General features: G+C 47.5%; 1 protein-coding gene across 1 annotated transcript; it reads right to left on the minus strand.

Annotated features, from left to right (window-relative positions):
- Positions 1-20183: 20183 nt before the first annotated feature.
- On the minus strand, positions 20184-22754 carry LOC136514973 (uncharacterized). The gene is made up of 2 exons (XM_066508670.1): positions 22715-22754; positions 20184-22332 (listed from the first exon to the last, which is right to left on the minus strand). The coding sequence occupies exons 1-2, from the start codon at positions 22724-22726 to the stop codon at positions 20599-20601; spliced, it is 1746 nt and encodes a 581-aa protein (XP_066364767.1). The 5' UTR covers positions 22727-22754; the 3' UTR covers positions 20184-20598.
- Between the last annotated feature and the right edge of the window lie 1319 nt (positions 22755-24073).

Raw genomic sequence — 24073 nt, forward strand, 5'->3', positions numbered from 1 at the left:
TCCTGTCTCTTTTCCCACTGTCTCTGACCATCTACTGGTGCCTCTGATTTTATGAGTTTTTGTACAATATCTACGGCCCGACTTAGATATCTAAGGAGACCCCTGCCTCCATGGCCATTGCTGTGGCTTGTGCTTGTGCTCTGCCTTCTTCCCCCCTTGCGCCTTATGCTGACTGAGGTTTTAAGGGCGTGGGGGAACCCATTTTATAGCGGGGTGGTGGCTTTTGGTTGTTAAATTTTTGGTACGTTGTTTGTTGGAACGTATCTTGGCTTTAATGGCCTATATCTTGCTTGAATTATTCGTGCCTTTTGAGATCTTTTGAAGTAAATAGGCCTAGTGCCTAAGTGATAGGGTTTTGTCAGACCTTTTCCTCGTTTTGCTGTTTTCGATGGCGGAGACCTTCTTCCTGGTTCTAGCGCCATAATGGTGTTGCCCCTGATGCTTGGGGTGGTTTTTTGTTAAGGTCGGAGGCTTGTTTGACCGAGGTTGTTTTTGCCTTGATGCCTGAATTTGTTCAGGTCTTCGTCAAGGTCGGAGGCCTGTTTGGCCAAGGTTGTTTTTGCCTTGATGCCTGAATCTGGTCAGGTCTTTGTCAAGGGTCGGAGGCCTGTTTGACCAAGGTGGTTTCTGCCTTGATGCCTGAATTTGGACAGGTCTTTGTCAAGGTCGAAGGCCTATTTGGCCAAGGTGGTTTCTGCCTTGATGCCTGACTCTGGACAGGTCTTTGTCAAGGTCGAAGGCCTGTTTGGCCATAGAGGTCATTTCAAATTGCCAATGCTTGTGGCCGGCACTTTGAAAGGACATGTGCTTATTTTTGTTCACCGAATATTGCGGCGCTAGAATTGGCCGCTTTCGGTTTTGGATTTTTCAAGCATTCTTTTGGGGAATTAACCTCTTTATACTTCTAGAGGATTTTTATATTGAGCCTGCCTCGTTAAAAACCTCACCTCCGCTTGGAGTTCCCTTGTGAGGAAAAGAGTACAGGCTCTTTTACATTTTTTGGGTTGAAGAAAAAAGAGTTGAAAGGTAAATGAATGGAGGGGCCTCCGCTTATTATTTGTAGAGGTTGCCCTTTGGTACATTGCCTAGATGTAGTATCTGCGGATGCTGTCAATATTCCAGGTGTGGGTTGTCATGACACCTTCGCTACCGGTCAAGTGGAAAGAGCTAGGGCGGCCTGCTACCGTTGCTGTGTATGGGCCTTCCCATTTCGGTTGCAGTTTGCCAACAAGTTGTGCGTTGGGTTTTCTTCTGAGTACGAGGTCTCCATGTTTATGTCTTTCCTTACCACCTGAGAGTTTCTCCACTTCTTTGTTTGGGACTGATATTTGCAATGTTTTCGACTGCTTCCAGTCTTATGGCTTCTATTGTTTCTTTTGCATATTCTTCATCTTGCAACATTAGCTGTCTTGTTGTGCGGAGGCTTTCATGTTTGATTTCTTCTGGCATCATGGCCTCTTCTCCATAAAGCAGTTTGAATGGTGTGTGAATCCTGTTGTTCTTGAGATAGATGTATTGTGTGACCAAATCACTCTGGGTAATTCATCTACCCATTTTCCTTTGCGTAGGCCCAACAATGTTTTTGATATCGTTGAAAACACTATTCTGTTTGCTCTTTCCATAGCACCATTGGACTTTGGGTGGTATGCTGAGGCGAAGGCTAGTTTTGTCCCAATGCTTTTGCAGAATTCTTTGAAGTTCTCTGAATCGAATTGTTTTCCATTGTCTACTGTCAGAATCCTCGGTACACCGAATCTGCAAATGATGTTTTGCCAGAAGAATTTTCTGACAGTTTCTGAGGTTATCTTCGCTAACGGCTTTGCTTCTATCCATCTTATAAAATATTCTACTACCACTACTGTGAATCTGTTTCCTCCTTGGGATGGTGGTAATGGGCCGACCAGGTCCATACCCCATCTTTGTAGTGGCCATGTCAGGGGTATAAGCTAGGTCTCCGATGATGGTTTTGACTGCCCGGGAGAGAATGTTTGGCATGCTTTGCATGTTCTGACTGTCTGCTCTGCGTCTTGTATGTGTGTTGGCCAATAAAAGTCTTGCCTTATTGCCTTTGCTGATAATGCTCTAGAGCTAATGTGCGACCCGCAAATTCCTGAGTGTATTTCTTAAAGCAACTCTATGCCTTCGCTCTGCGATATGCATTTGAGGAGAGGCTGGAATACTCCTTTCTTGTACAGTACACCATCTATGATTGTGTAATTTCTTACCCTGGCCTGTATTCTTGCTGCTTTTGCTTCATCTTCTTCGGTGGTTTTGCCTTCTAAGAATTTTGTTATCGCCTTTCTACAATCTTCATTTTGCAGGTGTAGTATGGGCTTAGGTGCCTTAGATGTCTCTACAGTTGCCAGAGGCTTCAGGATCTGGTAAAAAGTGTTTGGTGACAGTGGCAGGTTGTATGCCGTAGCTTTTGCTAGTTCATCTGCCTCTGCATTTTCTGATCTTGGGATGTGCTTCAGGGTGAATCCCTCAAATCTTTGCTCCAAATTTCTGACAACGGATATGTATTTGATGAGTTCTAGCTCTCTTGCTATGTATTCTTTCTCCACTTGGCTAGTAACCACTTGTGAATCTATTTTGACTGTCAATGTTTTCGCCCCTAGGGCTTTTGCTTTACTGAGCGCTAGGATCAGGCCTTCATATTCTGCTATGTTGTTTGTTGATTTGAACTCTAGCCTTGCTGCGTATTTCAGTCTGACGCCGGAGGGTGCCGTTAGGATGGCGGAGGCTCCTGCTCCGGCTTGGCCCTAGGCTCCATCCGTGAATGCTATCCAGCCTTGAGTGGTTGGTTGTACCTTGGGCTCTGTCGGAGGTGTCCAATCTGCTACAAAATTGGCTAGTGCTTGTGATTTGATTGCTATTCTGGGGACATACGAGATACCAAACTGTGATAGCTCTATAGCCCATTTGCCTATTCTGTCGGAGGCTTCTTTGTTTCTAAGCAAGTCTTGCAGTGACAGCGATGTTGGAACTGAGATTTCATGGGCTTGGAAATAATGCTTTAGTTTTCTTGATGCCATCAGCACTGCGTAGGCAACTTTTTCTACCTCAGTGTAGTTTAGCTTGGCTCCAGATAGTGCTTCTGAGATAAAATAAACTGGCTTTTGAGTTTTGCCTGATTCTTTTTTAGCTGATGAACTAAGACTACGCTGACTGCATGGTCGGAGGCTACCACATATAGCAATAGGTGGCTGTCTGATTCTGGGACGAAGACCACCAGTGAGTTTGCCAGATACTCTTTCAAGTTATGAAATGCCTCCGACTGCTTGGACCCCCACTCAAAGTTGTCTCCGCCCCTCAGGGCTTGGAAGAAGGGGAGGCTGCGTTCTGCTAATTTTGAGATGAATCTGTTGAGCGCTACTATTCTTCCCATCAGCTTTTGCACTTCTTTCTTGTTTTTGGGTTCTGCCATTGTCATTATTGCTCTGGTTTTGTCTGGGTTCGCTTTGATGCCTTTGCTGCTTATGATGTATCCGAGCATCTTCCCTTTTGTGACTCCAAATATACATTTTTCTGGGTTAAGGCGGAGGCCAGTTGTCCTAAGGTTGGCGAAGGTCTCCTGTAAGTCAGAGACATGATCATCCTTGTTCTTGCTAATGACCACTATGTCATTGACGTAGGCTATGATGTTTCTATCTAGTTGTGAGCCTAAAACTTCCTTTGTCATTCTGGCAAACATTGCTCCGGCATTTTTGAGGCCCTCTGACATTCTGGTGTAGCAATATGTCCCGAATGGAGTGGTGAAACTTGTCTTGTCTTCGTCTTATTTTTTCATCTAGATTTGGTGATACCTAGAGAAACAGTCGAGGAGAGAAAACCTCTGGCATCTGGCTGCCTTGTCGATAGAGGCATCTATTCTTGGTAATGGGAAAGGGTCTTTTTTGCAAGCTTTGTTCAGATCTGTGAAATCTATGCACATTCTCATTTTGCCATTCTTCTTTGGTACCAGTACTACGTTTGCAAGCCATTCTGAATACTTGACTTCCCTGATGACCTTTGCACTAGCAATCTTTGCACCTCCGCCTTTGCTGCCAGGATTCTGTTGTGGCAGAACCGCCTAATCTAATACCTCACAAGAGTGCTTGTCTTCCATTAGACACTAAGAACTCGAGGGAGAACACTAAATTACTCGGTTCCGTCGGACACACCCCAGGGGAGAACCCGAAAATCCACGTTTTTGCCATCAGGATCACAAATGAGAGAATAAAGCTTACATCACTCGTAACCATTTCTTACATCACTTTTAATACAACATCAGAGTATAATATTTATTAATTTAACAGCAGAATGAAATCATGTTATCAGAGTTATAACCAAGTTAATATACAGCGGAATATAAACATGTGATCAGAATTACAGCAGAAATAAATATCTAATCATGGCATGATGAAGTGTGGATAATAAACTACAATAGGTTATGAACTTTCATTTATAAAAACATTTGGTGAGAGTTATAAATAAAAACTACATCGCAGCGTAAAGGAAATCCTCTCTGAGCCCACCAGGAGGAATCCACACACAAAGGTCAGCTCACGCGTCCACCTGTCACCTGCAACAGGGGGGAATAAAACCCTGAGTACTCAATTGTACTCAGCAAGACTTACCCGGCAGGAGAAAAGAAAAGACTCCAAGGATATGCAAGGCCATCTGGCTTGTGGGTTTATTGCATTTGCAGGAAGCATTACTAAGCGTGCGTCCTTATGTTCGATTTTTATTAATAGCCGCATTGGTTCATTAACTAACCATTCTATGTAAGCACCTGTGCTACTTTCAAGCAGGTGGTAAGCAATCAGATTTCTTTTGTCCATCTTCCATCTTTCATCTTTTAGTTCTTACTACGATGCTAAACCGTAGACAAGCCGTACCAGATTTCCCGGCGATTCACGAATCAATGCCACCAGCTGGGTATCCCGAAAACACACGCCCCGCTTGTGCCCCAGGCACAAGCTAGACCAACCCATCACTCTCCTGTCCCGGGTGTCCAGGTCCCATCCAAACTAGGACTCCAAGCCCCCGCCCCTGAGTCCCAGACTCAGTGCGGCGCAAGGACCTCCTCCACCAAAACAAAACCCTGACAGTCGGTCCGGAAAGAGCTAGATCCGCGACAAGAGAGCAACAAGCTTTCCAAGCGCCCATACACAAGTATGTGCTCGGGATAATAAGTCTGTAACCTGCCTAGAGTCATATGCACGATCGGTCCTTAATCGACTAGACAGGGAGAAACGGTGTAACCAAGCTATGACCCGCCTCCGCGGTGACACAACTTCTTACACCCACCAAAACCCAAACCATATCCCTGCCCGGTCACCATTTTCCTTTCCACCATTTTCATATTTTCCAAGTGATAGTAATCCAATAATATATTTCCTATCTCTCGCGAGTGACAGGCAATCAATCGACTTCTACCGGAGTCCTGTAGTATAGCAATCTACATGATCCTTTCATACTAGTAAGACTCATAGGAATAAAGATGTGTATGCAAGTGGGTTCCATTCAACTCCTTAAAACTTAATGCACAAATATAATTTAAACTGCAGAAAGTAGGGGTTATGCACTGGGGCTTGCCTGGATAAGATATATTAAAAGTTAGTATCAGCATCTTCAGATCATCCACCATCAGCTGGATAACAAGCCCATTGCAGCATCTCCTGGAGAGAATACCCTTACACCATCTTCGGATTCTCAATCATCCTTCGATCGATCCGTTGATCCATCATCGTACCTATATGATATGCATGCGATGCAATGCAAAGATGTAATTAGTCAACTGCAATCGTGACTCATATAAATACGCTCTACGTCTCTCAAGTGAATGAGCTAGTTCTAACCACGATCGTACTTAGGCTACATATCCATGTTGTCGCACAAGGCGTTATTTCCCAATAATTATTTTGGTTATATAAACCAAAGTGTTTCTTTATTCCATTCTTTCCATTTATTCTTTATTCGGAACGGGGCATCATTATCTATTTAGTAAACTAATTATTCTTGAGCTACAAAAATTACAGAGAGTAGATAATGATATTAGTACTATCAAATTTTTAGAGTCAACACTATTACCGATTTATCCCGGAAATTCCTATAAGTTCATCTTTTAACAATATTAAGTATTTTAAAATACTTATATAGCTCTCAAAAATATTGCCAAACTTTGTGAACAAAATATACTAACAGATAGAGTATAATTTTAGGAGACTAACAAAACTGGTTTCGCTATTTTTGGACTCCTATGCTATTTTATATTGCTTCTACAACTTTACCTTTTTAAACTACTTAGAAATTTCTCTACAAGTCAAATGGGCCGGCGCCAGTCACATGGCCCAACGGCGCGCGCAGGCAACAGGCGGGTGGCCTAATTGGCCTGGGCAAGGGTAAAGGCGCGGACAGCCCAGCAGCCCCAAGCGGCGTGCAGCCCAGGCGACGATCACGGCCAGTGGCCCAACTAGCCGGACTAGCGGCCCACGCGAGCGCGCGGCCAGCGCACAACGCGGCAACCGGCCGGCCCAAGCGACGGAGACGGCGGCCCAACGCGCGGACGCAAGCCGACCCACGCACGGCCTGCTCCAAACCATACTAGCGATTTGCATAAAGGACCCTGTGACTACTCGTTTCTTACCCCTGGGTCCCTCTCTTCATCTCCAAAACAGAGCACGAACAGGAATCGATCCGCCGCCCCAATCTACAGCTCGCCGGCGGTGGAGGAGATGCGAGGCGGCACGGGGAAATGCCAGCGGCTCCGGCCATAGTGGGGCAGCGCGGTGAGTGGAGCTGCACGGACACCGAGGTGCCGAGCGGGCACGGCACGGCGGAGAAGGGCGCATCCATGGCGGCCGTGGTCCAGCGTTGTGGGCTGACGCTCTAGTGAGGCGAAGGGGCACGAGCGCGCTTGCTCACGGGGGCGACCAGCACCAGCGGGGTGAGGCGGCTCAGCGCGTAGTGGAGGTGGCGGCGCAGCTGCGGGTGAAGGCCGGTACCGACGGCGCGAGATGCGGCGACTGCGAGCGCAGCCCCGACGAGTTGCTTGGAAAGGCGGGGCCAAGGACGTCGGTGCTCGACAAGGCCAAGACAGGGTCGAGGCATGGCACAGCCACGGCCTAGTGGTGGCGAAACTTGGCGCTGGTGGCTCTGAGCACGGAGCAGAGGAGATTTGCACGGCAAGGGAGGGGCAGCCTTGGTAGGTGCTGCGGCTCGGACAGCAGGGCAAGGACGCGGATGGCTCCGGGACAGCGCGGGTCCCGGCGGTGCAGCAGATGCCGCGGCGGCTCAGCGCGCAGCCATGGTGGCTCAGTTGCGCCTGCGCACGTGGGTAAAAAGGAGAGGCGCCGGTGGCGTGGGTGGACGGCACAACCCAGAGGAGGGAGCGCGGCAACGGCGTGGTGCGCGGCAGCAGCATGGGCCTGGGCGCTCGGAAGGCAGCGCGGGAGAAGTGAGGAGGGCGCTGGTGTGGGCGTGCGGTGGAGCAGAGGAAAAAGCCAGAGCTGGGACTACGTCCAGCACGGGGAGGGAAGAGGATGAACGGAGCTGGGAGATGGAGCCTCCTCCACGACAGCAGAAAAAGGAGGAGATGAGTAACAGCGCGAGAAACGTCGTACATGCTAGGACACTGATGCGGAGACAGGATGGGACTGCTCAGCGTGGCCGGCAGCGGTGAGCCAGCGCGTGCACAGGGAAGCGAGAGCAAGACCACGTGCTCCAGCGTGAAAGCAGCAGCAAAAATGAGACAGACACAGACAGGCAGCAGAGACACTGGACGGTCTCCGCGAACAGTGCAAGCAGAGCAGGCAGCTCGTTTAATTTTCAATCGAGCACTTTTCTGGCGCGTTCTCCCAACTCTAAGCACGGCACAATGATTCTTTTTCTTATTATAAGCATAGCCATGGCTTAATACATATAGGTGAAGTGAATAATTCTAGGTTATTCTTAGTTTAAGTATGATTCTCCAGTACTACTAGCGAGAAATTACCATACCATCGTCGTGTGTGTATATATATATACATTTGTTTAGAAGGAGAGGGTACATGTATACTACACGTAGCGCTGCAGATGTGCCTGCTGGTGCACAATGCAGCTAGGCGCTAGCTGTGCATGTCTTATCATGCCAGGCGGGAAGGACAGAGCACCTGGTGAAGTTGGCTTTCCCCCATATATATATACACACACACACACACACACACACATATATATATATATATATATATATATATATATATATATATATATATATATATATATATATATATATATATATATATATATATATATATATATAAGTGAACAAACAAATGAACTCATCAAAGCAGGTGCGTGCAGACCTAAGACGACTTAACTTGGCGGGACGCGAAGGCAGACAATGACGCTGCGACAAAGACAATAACACGACGAGACAATGGAGGCAGACTGCGGTACAGCTCCATTGGCGATATCTAGCAAGCCCGCGTACACGGCGACGCGGTCCGGCAACGCGACGCGGAGGTGAACAACGAATTATTTATAAAAATTGTTTTTCACGCTTAATCATATAAACAACCCATTCGCCCCTTTTATTTGCTATCCGACATACATAAGCCAAAAAAAAATTTTAAAATCCGAGAACAATCGTTTTAGAAATTTTCGTAGGCCTAAATCTCGGCACTAAACGAGCTCGTAACACCAGAGGTGTTACAACCAACCCCCCTTAAAAAGAATCTCGTCCTGAGATTCAAAACTGGAAGCAGAAAAGGGGAAACGCGATTACATTCCATAGACCAAGGACTACACGAAAGATTACACGACTTTGAATACTAAACCACACAGGGATCTAGGGATACATGGTTAAGAGCAACTTGGTACAACCGAGACTTAATCCAAAAGTCGAGATAGACGAGGACAATGGAGAAACAACAAGATAATGATTATTCAAAACATGGCGTAGCACCAACAGATCCAGAAACAGTCGACTGAGAAGTAAAACATCATGAATCCTAAGGCCAACTAACCAAGGGAACTTGAACTTCTTCGACGAACCGGATCTTTTCTTCGTCTCAGATCACACCATCACCTCCGATAGACGAACCTAGCTTCACAACATTGACTAGATTTTGTAGTTCTGCTGGGAATGCGAGAGGAATGGGGATGAACAAGAAGAGCAAGGACCAAGGGTATTTATAGAGGCGAACGAAGAGGGGAAACCAACACATCGACGGCGGATGCGGCGGGGATGGGATACACAGACGGTGCATGCTGTGGAGATAAGGTCGGAAACATGGCGTGCTTCCTGCGCGAGCGGCGGAGGGGGAAATAAAGGAGAGTCGAGGGGGGGGGTTCGCTCGACGAGGCAGGCGTGTGGGCGGTCGTGTCACCAAAAGAAGAAGGAAAAGAGGGAAGGGGTCCGATACGAGGGACGAGGCATGAGAGTCGAGAGCCGACCGGATGCTGGGAAAAGGAGCAACGCACAGTGCACAAAGACGGCGAGCACTGCACGATGCCATGGCCACGCGAAAACGGGACGATAATGGACCCGACACCGACGACATTCGCAGGGCACGCAGCGAAGTGACCCAACATGCGTAGCGATCAACTAAGCACAGGGCTTTGGACAAGACGTCCACTCAGACTTTTACGACTATCCACGGCTAACCTTCCGTTACTACTCTTCTTTTTCTTTCCTTCCTTGACCACATCTGTCTTTTCTGTAAACCTAGATCATGTCATACTTTCTTTCTTCAAACCATCTCTTGTGTACCTTGAGAGAACACTTCTGCATCACCCCATTGTGGATTTCCTGTTTGAACACCTGAACATTTTCAAGGAGAAAACTTTTAAAACAAAATGGTGCGGCGGTGTAACTCGGCAAAGGTACTTGGTCAACAACCTCGATACCAGCGCGTGCCGAGCAGCATCACCATGTGGTAGCTGTTCCACAGGGAGCCCTTGGTTTCATCGTGGCACCGTAAGCTATTAACCAGGCAACTACTACCAACTTACATGCCATGAAGGCAGTGGGGTCATAGACCACAGAGTAAGGAGGTATCGCAAGGGAAAAATTCAACAACAAAAGTTTCCCTCCACAACAAGGGACAAGGAATTCAAATCCAATGATGGATTTGTTTTAAAAAGACTCAAGTGTGCTGTTGGGACATCCACAATTAGTCGATACAGTGTCCAATAACACCCAATCACGGCTGCTCTGCTGGTATCGGAATGGCAACTTCTCTTGTAACCCACTTGATATCACCCATGAAACTCTTAAGCACATCTAATGAACTTAAGGTAGATGAACGCAATAAACACAACGAATAATTAAAATGCATGTTCCAACGGCCTTACATGGGTACAACGTACATGCATTCTGGCTCACATTCACAGCATAGCATTCACCTACGATCGAACGATCTCAACAACTACGGACGACAACAATGGCAAGAGTACCATACGGGGGGACAGCGACAACAAGAACTACTACTACGGGTACAACATCCCAAGGCAACTAGTCTACATCCTCACGGGGCAATGACTGAGCGAGAGGAATCAAGGGTTCTTCTTCTGACACTTCCGAGGGTGGAGGTGCAGGCGGTGCTGCAACACCGGTTCTTCTTCTTTCTGGTGGGTGGATAGGGATCCCTTTCAAGATCGGGGCATCCTGCCTTCCAGTAGCCAACGTCCTCCGTTTGGCCCTAGTGACAAGATAGGCCACCCATAGCTGATGGACATGCCGATCTTCAGCCCCCTTTAGAGCTTCCTCCATGGCAGCCTCTCGGCTCTCAGCAGCGGCAGCGCCGGCATGCACTTCGGTGAGCTGCACCTAGAGCATCCGGTTGAAGATCTCGGCTTCCTCGACGCGCCGAAGGCACGCCCTTAGCTCCAAGGCTTGACGGTCGTACTGCTCATCCAGAGCGAGCAGGTACGTGGTCAAGTGCACCATGGTGGGACTGTCCTCTTGCACATCTCATCCTTGCAAAGCCTCCATGCGGGCCCTCCATGCCCGCTGATTCTTGTCCAAAGGAGGAAAGAACTGCATGGGGGTACGGGCAATGGGCTCCTCATAGATCTGGCAGAGGTACCGCAAGGCTTTGTGGGCCACAACTTGGTAGGTGTCGATGAAGCAAAACCCAGTTGTGGTCAGACTCCAGGCTTCAGTGAGGTCAGGGAACTCTTCACTCTTCCCGATGTAGATGGTAACCTCACACCGCTCGGTGCCATGCTCCTCGTACTCCCGGCCCTCATACTCGGGACGGTCTCTGACACCGAGCTTTTGCAGGGTGGCATGCAGGATTCTGGGAAAACCCTCAATGTTCAGGCAGTAGGTACTAACCTAGGCTCCTGCCATCTTTGGCGGTGGTTGCAAGGAAGGCTGAGCGAAAAGCTGGATCAAAGGAAAAGCTAAGCGAGCTAAAGTGCGCCGAGTGGTGGTACCAACGGCTAAGCCAGGCTCTACTTATAAAGGCAGAGCGTTCAGTGGTCCTAGCGCGGTTCACCAGGGTTCCCGCGCGAGATCACTACGGCGGATCGACCAAATTTCGCGTGTTGGAGGCGAGCGACGTGCGATGCCACTACTGACTAGTACGACTACAGGGCAAGGGTCCGATAAGAGCACAGAAAAGGGGTATGGGGAGACGTGGGTCACTACCGGCGTGAACCATGGGTGAACACGAAACACGAAGCCATAGTGCAGACCTACTCTAGAACAGGAACAAATTCGTCGTGCACAATACGACATGCGTGACACCTATGAATGGCGTATCTGCTAACAATACAACATGACAATGCACAAACAGGATATGCATGAATGCACATCCTATACGTCCTTTCACTGTTACCAACATATAGGGCAACCGTTCTCAGATTTCTGGCACAACATTCTCTCCCTGTAACTAGTCGATATTATCGAACTATGCTCGAGTCAGTGTACCTGTAGAAACTTGAGTAATTCTATCTAGGTCAACAGAGTGCCATCTATCCTGGATACATAACCATAGTAATAGGGCTACTTATATAACTTCGCATACAAATGTCCTAACTTTTTGCAACAATGGGTTGTCAAATTTTAGTTTAGAAAAGGTTTTCGAAGCTTTATTTCCTCATTTATGCTTTGATACCACCTGTGGCAGAACCGCCTAATCTAATGCCTCATAAGAGTGCTTGTCTTCCATTAGACACTAAGCACTCGAGGGAGAACACTAAATTACTTGGTTCCGTCGAACACACCCTAGGGGAGAACCCGAAAATCCACGTTTTTGCCATCAGGATCACAAATGAGAGAATAAAGCTTACATCACTCGTAACCATTTTTTACATCACTTTTAATACAACATCATAGTATAATATTTATTAATTTAACAGCGGAATGAAATCATGTTATCAGAGTTATAAACAAGCTAATATACAGCGGAATATAAACATGTGATCAGAATTACAGCGGAAATAAATATCTAATCATGGCATGATGAAGTGTGGATAATAAACTACAATAGGTTATGAACTTTCATTTATAAAAACATTTGGTGAGAGTTATAAATAAAAACTATATCGCAGCGTAAAGGAAATCCTCTTTGAGCCCACCAGGAGGAATCCACACACAAAGGTCAGCTCACGCGTCCACCTGTCACCTGCAACAGGGGGGAATAAAACCCTGAGTATTCAATTGTACTCAGCAAGACTTACCCGGCAGGAGAAAAGAAAAGACTACAAGGATATGCAAGGCCATCTGGCTTGTGGGTTTATTGCATTTGTAGGAAGCATTACTAAGCGTGCGTCCTTATGTTCGATTTTTATTAATAGCCGCATTGGTTCATTAACTAACCATTCTATGTAAGCACCTATGCTACTTTCAAGCAGGTGGTAAGCAATCAGATTTCTTTTGTCCATCTTCCATCTTTCATCTTTTAGTTCTTACTACGATGCTAAACCATAGACAAGCCGTACCGGATTTCCCGGCGATTCGCGAATCAATGCCCCCAGCTGGGTATCCCGAAAACACACGCCCCGCTTGTGCCCCAGGCACAAGCCGGACCAACCCGTCACTCTCCTGTCCCAGGTGTCTAGGTCTCCGTCCAAACTGGGACTCCAAGCCCCTGCCCCTGAGTCCCGGACTCAGTGCGGCGCAAGGACCTCCTCCACCAAAACAAAACCCTGACAGTCGGCCTGGAAAGAGCCGGATCCGCGACAAGAGAGCAACAAGCTTTCCAAGTGCCCATACACAAGTATGTGCTCGGGATAATAAGTCTGTGACCTGCCTAGAGTCATATGCACGATCGGTCCTTAATCGACCAGACAGGGAGAAACGGTGTAACCAAGCTATGACCCGCCTCCGCGGCGACACAACTTCTTACACCCACCAATACCCAAACCATATCCCTGCCCGGTCACCATTTTCCTTTCCACCATTTTCATATTTTCCAAGTGATAGTAATCCAATAATATATTTCCTATCTCTCGTGAGTGACAGGCAATCACTCGACTTCTACCAGAGTCCTGTAGCATAGCAATCTACACGATCCTGTCATACTAGTAAGACTCGTAGGAATAAAGATGTGTATGCAAGTGGGTTCCATTCAACTCCTTAAAACTTAATGCACAAATATAATTTAAACTGCAGAAAGTAGGGGTTATGCACCGGGGCTTGCCTGGGTAAGATATATTAAAAGTTAGTATCAGCATCTTCAGATCATCCACCATCAGCTGGATAACAAGCCCATTGCAGCATCTCCTAGAGAGAATACCATTACACCATCTTCGGATTCCCAATCATCCTTCGATCGATCCGTTGATCCATCATCGTACCTATATGATATGCATGTGATGCAATGCAAAGATGTAATTAGTCAACTGCAATCGTGACTCGTATAAATACGCTCTACATCTCTCAAGTGAACGAGCTAGTTCTAACGACGACCGTACTTAGGCTACATATCCATGTTGTCGCACAAGGCGTTATTTCCCAATAATTATTTTGGTTATATAAACCAAAGTGTTTCTTTATTCCATTCTTTCCATTTAATCTTTATTCGGAATGGGGCATCATTATCTATTTAGTAAACTAATTATTCTTGAGCTACAAAAATTACAGAGAGTAGATAACGATATTAGTAGTTTACTATCAAATTTTTAGAGTCAACACTATTACCGATTTATCCCGGAAATTCCTACAAGTTCATCTTTTAACAATATTAAGTATTTTAAAATACTTATATAGCTCTCAAAAATATTGCCAAACTTTGTGAACAAAATATACTAACAGATAGAGCATAATTTTAGGAGACTAACAAAACTGGTTTCGCTATTTTTGGACTCCTATGCTATTTTATATTGCTTCTACAACTTTACCTTTTTAAACTACTTAGAAATCTCTCTACAAGTCAAACGGGTCGGCGCCAGTCACATGGCCCAACGACGCGCGCAGGCAACAGGCGGGTGGCCTAATCGGCCCAGGCAGGGGTAAAGGCACGGATAGCCCAGCAGCCCCAAGCGGCGCGCAGCCCAGGCGACGATCACGGCCAATGGCCCAACTAGCCAGACTAGCGGCCCACGCGAGCGCACGGCCAGCGCACAATGCGGCAACCGGTCGGCCCAAGCGACGGAGACGGTGGCCCAACGCGTGGACACAAGCCGGCCCACGCATGGCTAGCTCCAAACCGGACTAGCAATTTGCATAAAGGACCCTGCGACTACTCGTTTCTTACCCCTGGGTCCCTCTCTTCATCTCCAAAACAGAGCACGGACAGGAATCGATCCGCCGCCCCAATCGACAGCTCGCTGGCGGTGGAGGAGACGCGAGGCGGCGCGGGGAAATGCCAGCGGCTCCGGCCATAGTGGGGCAGCGCGGTGAGTGGAGCTGCGCGGACGCCGAGGTGCCGAGCGGGCACGGCACGGCGGAGAAGGGCGCATCCATGGCGGCCGTGGTCCAGCGTTGCAGGCTGACGGCCCAGTGAGGTGAAGGGGCACGGGCGCACTCGCTCACAGGGGTCACCAACACCAGTGGGGTGAGGCGGCTCGGCGCGTAGTGGAGGTGGCGGCGTAGCTGCGGGTGAAGGCCGGTACCGGCGGCGCGAGATGCGGCGACTGCGAGCGCGGCCCCGGCGAGTTGCTTGGAAAGGCGGGGCCAAGGACGTCGGTGCTCGACGAGGCCAAGACAGGGTCGAGGCATGGCACAGCCACGGCCTAGTGGTGGTGAAACTTGGCGCTGGCGGCTCTGAGCACGGAGCAGAGGAGATTTGCACGGCAAGGGAGGGGCAGCCTTGGCAGGTGCTGCGGCTCGGACAGTAGGGCAAGGACGCGGATGGCTTCGGGACAGCGCCGGTCTTGGCGGTGCAGCAGATGCCGTGGTGGCTCGGCGCACAGCCATGGTGGCTTGGTTGCGCCTACGTGCGTGGGTAAAAAGGAGAGGCGCCGGTGGCGCGGGTGGACGGCACAACCCAGAGGAGGGAGCGTGGCAACGGCGTGGTGCGCGGTAGCAGCATGGGCCTGGGCGCTCGGAAGGCAGCGCGGGAGAAGCGGGGAGGGCGCTGGTGTGGGCGTGCGGTGGAGCAGAGGAAAAAGCCAGAGCTGGGACTGCGTCCAGCGCGGGGAGGGAAGAGGATGAACGGAGCTGGGAGATGGAGCCTCCTCCACGACAGCAGAAAAAGGAGGAGATGAGGAACAGCGCGAGAAACGTCGTACATGCTAGGACACTGATGCGGAGACAGGATGGGACTGCTCAGCGTGGCCGGCAGCGGTGAGCCAGTGCGTGCACAGGGAAGCGAGAGCAAGACCACGTGCTCCAGCGTGAAAACAGCAGCAAAAATGAGACAGACACAGACAGGCAGCAGAGACACTGGACGGTCTCCGTGAACAGTGCGAGCAGAGCAGGCAGCACGTTTAATTTTCAATCGAGCACTTTTCTGGCGCGTTCTCCCAACTCTAAGCATGGCACAATGATCCTTTTTCTTATTATAAGCATAGCCATGGCTTAATACATATAGGTGAAGTGAATAATTCAAGGTAATTCTTAGTTTAAGTATGATTCTCCAGTACTACTAGCGAGAAATTACCATACCATCGTCGTGTGTGTATATATATATACATTTGTTTAGAAGGAGAGGGTACATGTATACTACACGTAGCGCTGCAGATGTGCCTGCTGGTGCACAGTGCAGCTAGGCGCTAGCTGTGCATGTCTTATCATGCCAGGCGGGAAGGACAGAGCACCTGGTGAAGTTGGCTTTCCCCATATATATACACATATATATATATATATATATATATATATATAGAACTACTATCCTATAGCTGGCTACAGAATAACTTATTCTGTAGCCACTTTGAGTTACGATACTTACTATGTTATTTTACGAGATTATAGTAACTCCTTACTAAGTGGTTTAATATAACGTTATGGTAAATATCCCCATGTGTTATAGTAACCTAACTATCGTAAATATGTATTTATATTATGGTAAATTAGTATATAAAATTATAGTAAATGGAGGTGACTACAGAATAACTTATTTTGTAGCCGGCTACTGAATAGCCTCTCCCTATATATATATATATATATATATATATATATATATATATATATATATATATATATATATATATATATATATATATATATATATATATATATATAAGTGAACAAACAAATGAACTCATCAAAGCGGGTGCGTGCAGACCTAAGACGACTCAACTTGGCGCGACGCGAAGGCAGACAATGACGCTGTGACAAAGACAATAACACGACGAGACAATGGAGGCAGACTGCGATACAGCTCCATTGGCGATATCTAGCAAGCCCGCGTACACGGCGACGCGGTCCGGCAACGCGACGCGGAGGTGAACAACGAATTATTTATAAAAATTGTTTTTCACGCTTAATCACATAAACAAGCCATTCGCCTCTTTTATTTGCTATCCGACATACATAAGCCAAAATTTTTTTAAAAATCCGAGAACAATCGTTTTAGAAATTTTCGTAGGCCTAAATCTCGGCACTAAATGAGCTCGTAACACCAGAGGTGTTACATATGTCCTCTGACATTTTTCTCTATTTCTGCTTTCTTGGCCTCATGTTTTCATTGATATCCAGTTCATGCTGTATGATGTCCCTACTGACTCCCTGTAGGTCGGAGGCTGACCAGGCAAAGATGTCTTTGTTTTTTACTAGAGTTTTCATGAGCTCTTCCTCCTCTGCTTTGCTCAATTCTGAGCTGATTGTTACTTTTCTGTCTGGTAACTCCTTTTCTAGAGGGTTCACCTTTGTCTCTTCTTGACCTGTCATATCTGTTTTTTCTCTGGGCATATCCAGAGGCTCTAGTTCTTTGTCTGCCGACTCGACTGCATTGATGTTTCTTTGACCTCTGTAGATTGCTTTTTCTATGTTTCTTGCTTTTTTCTGGCTGCCTCGGACTGTGATAATACCATGGAGTGCTGGTATTTTCATGCACAGGTAGGCCATATGTAGGGCTGCGTTGAATTTGGTTGTGAACCCTCTGCCCAAGATGGCATTGTATGGGTAATACAAATCGACGACGTCGAAGGTTATATACTCGGTTCTAGCATTTGCTTGGGTTCCAAACGACACTAGGAGTGAGATTTTTCCTAATGCTTGTATCTGCTTGCCTCCGAATCCTATCAAAGGAGATTCAGAGGGCTTTAGTTGATTTCTGCTGAGCTTCATTTGGTCGAAGGTATTTGCGAAGATGATATCTGTTGAACTGCTAGTGTCAATCAGTACTCTGCTTATCTCCCATGCTTCTATGTTGGTCTTGATTACCATTGCGTCTATGTGAGGGTAGCTTTCTAGCCGGAGATCTTCTTCTGTGAAGGTGATTGGGACTCTGGACCAATCTGTGTATTTTGCTGGGCCTTGGACTGCTGCGTTGTTTACCAGGCGGAGGTGATCCTTTTTCTGCTTTTTCGTTTGAAACTCCATTGATGATCCTCCGGTGATTGGTAGTATCATGCCTATTGTGGGTAGCGGTCCATGGGGGTTGACTTGGTTTTCTGGGTTTGGCTCATTTTTTGGTGTTGGTGGTTGGTTGTGAGGTGGCGGCGGAGGCAGTTGCTGCAGTTGCTGCTGTTGCGGCGGAGGCTCGAACCTGCTTTGGTTTTGTGGCTGTGGGTTTGTTTTGAGGTAGGTTATGTGGAGAGGTTTTGGGTTTATGTAGGTCAGACTTGCCTCCGACCTGTAGTTACCCATCGGAGGCTGCTGCGAAGGCGCTGACCGCCATGCTGGTAGGAAGTTTGGGTAATAGGCAGAGGCCAGTGTGGAGGGATGTATTTGGTTTGCGTTTAGCGCTGGGTACATTGGGCAGTACTGCTGGTGGCCATTTGTGTAGGTGGTGTTGACCTCTCTTGCGCTCTGCTGTGTCAGATGTTGGGCAATCTATTTGTTCTTCATCCTTTCCTGTGTCTCTTTTGTCTCCGGACAATCTTTGATGCTGTGCCCTACGCTTTCGCCGTGAAAAATGCAATATGGCCTGCATTGTTTCTGGTTGTAGTTTTTTTTCCAGTTTTTGCCTTGGTAACCTTGCCGACCTTGGTTCCTGGTTTGGGTCTCCGGCCCTGCTGGCACTGCCAGTTGCCCTTGTTCGGGGTAAGGTTGACCCTCGATCCTGAGCACTTGCCCCTGGCCTAGTTTCTGATTTGATGCATTCTGGTTCGTATAGCTTTTCTAGGAGTTTTTGCTGCTGTTTTGCTGTCTGTTTTGACCTTGCTCCTTCAGCATTTTTCGGAGGTCATTGTCTAATCTGCAGTATTTCTCGAACTCGTCATACAACTGCTGTATGGAAGTTGGTTTCTTTCTTGCTAGGTGTGCTGTGAATGGCCCGATTCGGAGGCCTTTGATCGCTACTTCAATGGCAATCTCGTCTGGGACGTCTGGTGCCTTCGCCTTTAGTTGCACGAATTTCCAGAAGTAGTCGTGTAGTGTCTCTCCCTGCATTTGCTTGCACTGGAACAGATCTGTGGAAGTCAGTGACTGTGCTGTTAGCCCCTTGAAATTTGCTAATATCTTGTCCCGGAGGTTTTCCCAAGAATAGACTGTGCTTGGTTTGAACATAGAATACCAAGCCAACGCATCGCCTTCGGCTACATTGACAAATGACTTTGCCAAGACGATGTCGTCTCCGTCGGCGGAGGCTACTGCTGCCTCGTAACTCATAATGAACTGATAGGGGTCTGTCTTTCCGTTGAACTTTGGTAGTGTGATTGGCTTGTACGCCGTTGGCCATGGCGACTATTGTATGCCTTCAGAGAGTGGGGACTTGGGATCGATAGGCCTCCGCATCACCTGAGATGGCATCGTGGGCGGGCTGATCACTGGCGGAGGCCCTTGTGGTATGGTTGCAGTTGGTGTTGCTGCGGAGGCTGGGATTGCGGAGGTTGACGCTGGTAGTGCATGCTGCATACTTAGCATCTCAGCATGTAGGACTGCCAACTGCTGTCTTATTTTTGCTGCTTGTGCTAACGCTTGAATAGCTTGCTGATTACCTGCGAATGCTGCTGCCATTCTATCCCTCTCTTGTTGCGCTCTTTGCAACTGTGCTTGCAGCTGTTGCAGTTCTTGCTCGAGTGTTGTGGCTGAGTTTGGTTGGGCCTCCGGATCTTAAATCTCTGGATCTTGGGGTTCCGGTGGTTGACCCTGGGCATCTGCTCTGGTGTCATCTTCCGCTGGCGAGGTTGCATAGGTGCTACGAGTGGTGCGCCTAGGCCTTCCTCTCTGACCCGTGGTCGTTGCTGCTCTAGTGGTGGTTTTTCTTTTCCCTACCATCGTTGGTTTGTCTTGGCCAAACCACGGTGGGCGCCAATGTTGAAACTTGCGGTCTCAGACAGTGTGGAGGAGGTAGAGGCCTCCGCCCGCCAAGCGCTGCCCTCATGCGGAGGCTCGAGAAACAGACACGACAAGTGGGCGTGTAGGGAAATGGCACGTAAAACTAGGGTTTCATTAATTCATTTTTCAACCTCTGGTACTGTTACAAGTGTTCCCTATTTATAGGGCTCAACTACCACTTTTACAGAGTTTACAATAGTACCCTTCAACTGCTACAGTACATTCTCGAAATATTCCACTACTCGCTTTTCCTCTCGGGGGTAATCTTGTCATGCCGCCCTCAGGTACTAGGCCTGCGCGATCAGCCGGTCCATCAGGCCTCAGGATTCGGCGATGGGCCTTTGGACCTCCGCCATCGGTCTCCGCCCCATCAGGCCTCAGGATTCGGCGACGGGCCTTTGGACCTCCGCCGTCGGTCTCCGCCCCATCAGGCCTCAGGATTCGGCGAAGGGCCTTTAGGCCTCCGCCATCGGTCTCCGCCCCTGGGACGCCGAGGCCGCAGACCCCCGACGCCCAGTATTGCCGTCCTCCTGCTTGGGTCTCTGCCCCTACGAGCGGAGGCCGAACCGGCGCGCCCGCGCCGTCCACGAGCGCCTTCCTCTGGTTACCTGCACACACACGTAGGTAACATTGGCACTTGATTAGCCTTGCAGCGGGGCGGCCTCCGCCCCCTCCGCCCGGAGACGCCTACGAGCTAACCGGGCGGAGGCTGCGCCAGGGTGACCGGCAGCGTCCTGCAAGCAGTCAGAGAAACCGTCATCTTTCTGGGTCTGGAGGCGTGGTAGCTGGGCCTTTGCTTAGGTAGTTGGTCGGAGACGTCTTTGCGAACTGCTGGCCGCGTAGGTCTTCGCCACTCTCGGAGGCCGTGTTACAACATTGCTGGTGAGGCTAAATGACTCTAGTGACAGGGGCAAGGCATCTGAGCCAATTATCTCAAGATCACCACAACCATCAAGGACGATTGTCTTGAGGATGTGCCAACTTGACAGGTCTGGGAACGATGCTACCATAGGAGATTCTTGTTGAATTCTATCACCGCCAGCACCATCGTGCCCATTGTCCTTATATGATTCAGCTACCACTCGAAGCTTGAGCAGCTTACGGCTGTTGCTTCTGGGACCACTGCAACGATGTAGGTGGCTCATGCTCTGATTGCCGACTCCTTTCACATTCAGCTCCCTGAGGTCAGACATAAGATCCAACATGTCCTTTGACAGTAGCCAATACCAATCTGTATAACTTAGCTCCAGCACCCATAAATTCTGAAACCATGCTCCACCGTTCTCTTGGCTATGGTGGCTATGATGATGGAAGTTATTTTCTTCACCGTCATCCTGTGCATCCTTGTTTTTGCAGTGGTCAAGTAGGAGGAATCTTAGGTGACTGCATCTCAGGAAGGGAGGAGATGAAAAACTGAAGGTGCAGTGGGAGAGATGTAATACACGCAGACTTGTCTTATTAGAATGTTCAAACATGCAAGCTTCTAGTCCACCTCCTGTCCAGAAGAAGGATGTTGCCTGAGATGGCACTTGGACCTCCGTTGTGGTTTGGGAGGTGACTGAAACCCAGCGGTCCATACGCTTCCACTGTTCCAGCAGTTTACAGATCCCTTCAACACAACAGTTAAGCAAATCCAAGTTCACGTTCATCTGCAAAGCGTCGCCAATCTCCCATGCTGATTTACTACCATCAGCGGCATCTTGTATGATTCCATCACATACCCAGCAGTTGGAAGCATGGCACTCCCAGCTGATGTTGTGGTTATTGCCTATTAGTGCCCTATACAAGATGCATTCCATGACAATCTTCTGGCTCATGTCAGGTTCAGGGACACCCATGCATTTTGCAACCTCTGCAGCCTCTGCATAAACAAGGTGCCTTATGGTATCAAGCGTAGTAGCATCGTTCTCGTCATAACCTGATACACCAGCAGATATAGCTATATCGCTCAACCCAGCTAACTCCTCCACATCCTTCTTTATTCCATGCCCTTCTGTGAGATGATGCCAGAACCTGCCCCGGGATGTCCACAGCACCCTCTTGCCCAAATCGCCGATTACAGGGACACCGACCTCCCATAGATCGATGTAGCTGCCACTCCCATTGTACAGAATCACAAGGAATCTGCGGGTGCTAAGTTCATTCATGATTGCTAACCTGACATAGGGAATCACACCTCTAGAACTCTGCTTCACCCCATCAAGGTCATCCTTCTCATCAAGCTGGTCAAATAAGGCCATCACCTGATTGGGAAGCTTCAGTTCCTCGGCAATCTGCTTTTGCAGGGATCTCTTGCTCTGCCACCTTAAGAAATCGATGTTGATGATCTTTCCCAAACCCCTTGCTGTCCCAGTTTCAGCCCATCCTGATGATGATGTTAGTCGTTTAGCGACCTCTTTGAGTACAGCAGACGCTCCCCATCCACCCCAGCCATGGAAGTATATTACATTTCCTGCCTTGTCTGTGTGCTCCAAAAAATCAATTATCCACTCTGCTGCGCCATCTATGTTGTCTGCCTTGACTGCGAACCACTGCAATAATTATACGGCACTAATCAATTTGACAACCCCATATCTTGAATCAAGATTGTAGAAAAGATATTCCTTATATTTTGAGACCGAGAGTGGACTATGTATGCTTTACAGTGCAGCAGCAGGAAGCATACTTTCCAAACTTTGTGTTGCAGTTAAACATTTTTCAGAAAGTATATATAAACATAATTGATGATGTTTTGCCACATGAAAAATAGAATCAATAAATTTTATTTTCGATCAAAGTTGAGCATGTCCATAACGAAACAAAAAAAAAAGAATTGCTTAAAAAACAAACAGAGAAATCTATTCCAATTCCATGCCAAGCATATATACATATATGTGGAGGTTAGGAGAAGTAGACACTGATTGATTTATATACCTCCATTGGCATGATGAATTGGTCTGTCGCCTGTCTCTTGAGCTAACTAGCTCTACAAGCTAAGCCCGCAGCTCCATCAGAATCTGCAGCTCCAGATTTTGACGTCAGAACCAAATGTATGCATAGCAGAGCAGCGTTGAAACACACCAGATTTCCTCCTCCAGACTTCACTCCAGCAAATGGATATCTCCTGCACATACAGTGTATACAAAGTAGGTACTAGTTAAAAGCTGGAGAAAAAAACATGCATTCCTGATCCCTCAGTTTGAAAACTTAGTTAAAACTTGTAGTGAACCCATGGATCTATAGATGAAGTTGAACTGGATAAGCAGACAGAATTAGTCAATTACCTAGATCACGACGACATTAAAATAACAGGCAGGGACGGCATACATATGCCTATCTGGAATTCAGGAGGTCGATTGCATCCACTCTAATGTTTGCGGATCAGACAACCAGCATGCTTAGATTGTATAGTGGAAGAGAAGCGCCATTAGAATGAGTGCAGGTGCAGCGTTTGCATTACACAGTATGTTCCTTGCTTCGTGTTTGCTTTATTTGCTTTTGTGCAAAGCAAAATCATCACTAATCAGATTCTTTTCTTGTAGCATCATTTGCTTGCTCGCGGAGCTTAATAAAAAACAGAAAAGAGAAAGGTTAAGGTAACTTAGCTATTTAAATAGTCTTGTCTGTCAATCCGAGGGCCACGGATCAGTGTAATCTGTCTTTTCCTATTCTTTTACCTTTTTGATGTAGTGTATGTAAGTCACTGAGATGAGAGGTAAAGCCAGTAACGTGCTGCATGCAGCATCCACAGTCAGATTCTTTGCTTGTAGATGACCAAGATAAAAGGGAAAGGGAAACAGAAAGGAAAAGGGGAAGGGAAGGTTATCGCTGTAATGTAATGGCCCCAACAGTACTATAAAAAGCCATTGCTTAAAGATAAACTAGCCCATCAACTCCTGCTTCAGTTAGGCCTAGAATCTTAATTACATACTCCCTTCGTCCCAAAATGAATAACTTTCTAAGGTTTAAAATTTGTCCTATAAATAACATTCTATACAAACATGAAACATTGTCTTCTAATACAGAAACTAATCATGAGTACATGCAAACGATAACCGCCTAATCCAAGAAATATCCTCCACGAAAGGAAAGGAGACGAGGGTATATACGTCTTTTACCAGCATTCTTAGTTTATCTAAAAAAATTCAAAAACTTATTAATTATGGGCGGAGGGAGTATATTAGAAATTATGAGAATGAATTTAGTAGTATAACTAATAAAGAATGAATATATTTACTCTCTCTATTCATCTCCTAACACAATGTCCATTTGTATACTCTATAATGGGTGAAT

This window comes from Miscanthus floridulus, chromosome 17 (genome assembly GCF_019320115.1).
Source record: "Miscanthus floridulus cultivar M001 chromosome 17, ASM1932011v1, whole genome shotgun sequence".
NCBI lineage: Eukaryota > Viridiplantae > Streptophyta > Magnoliopsida > Poales > Poaceae > Miscanthus > Miscanthus floridulus.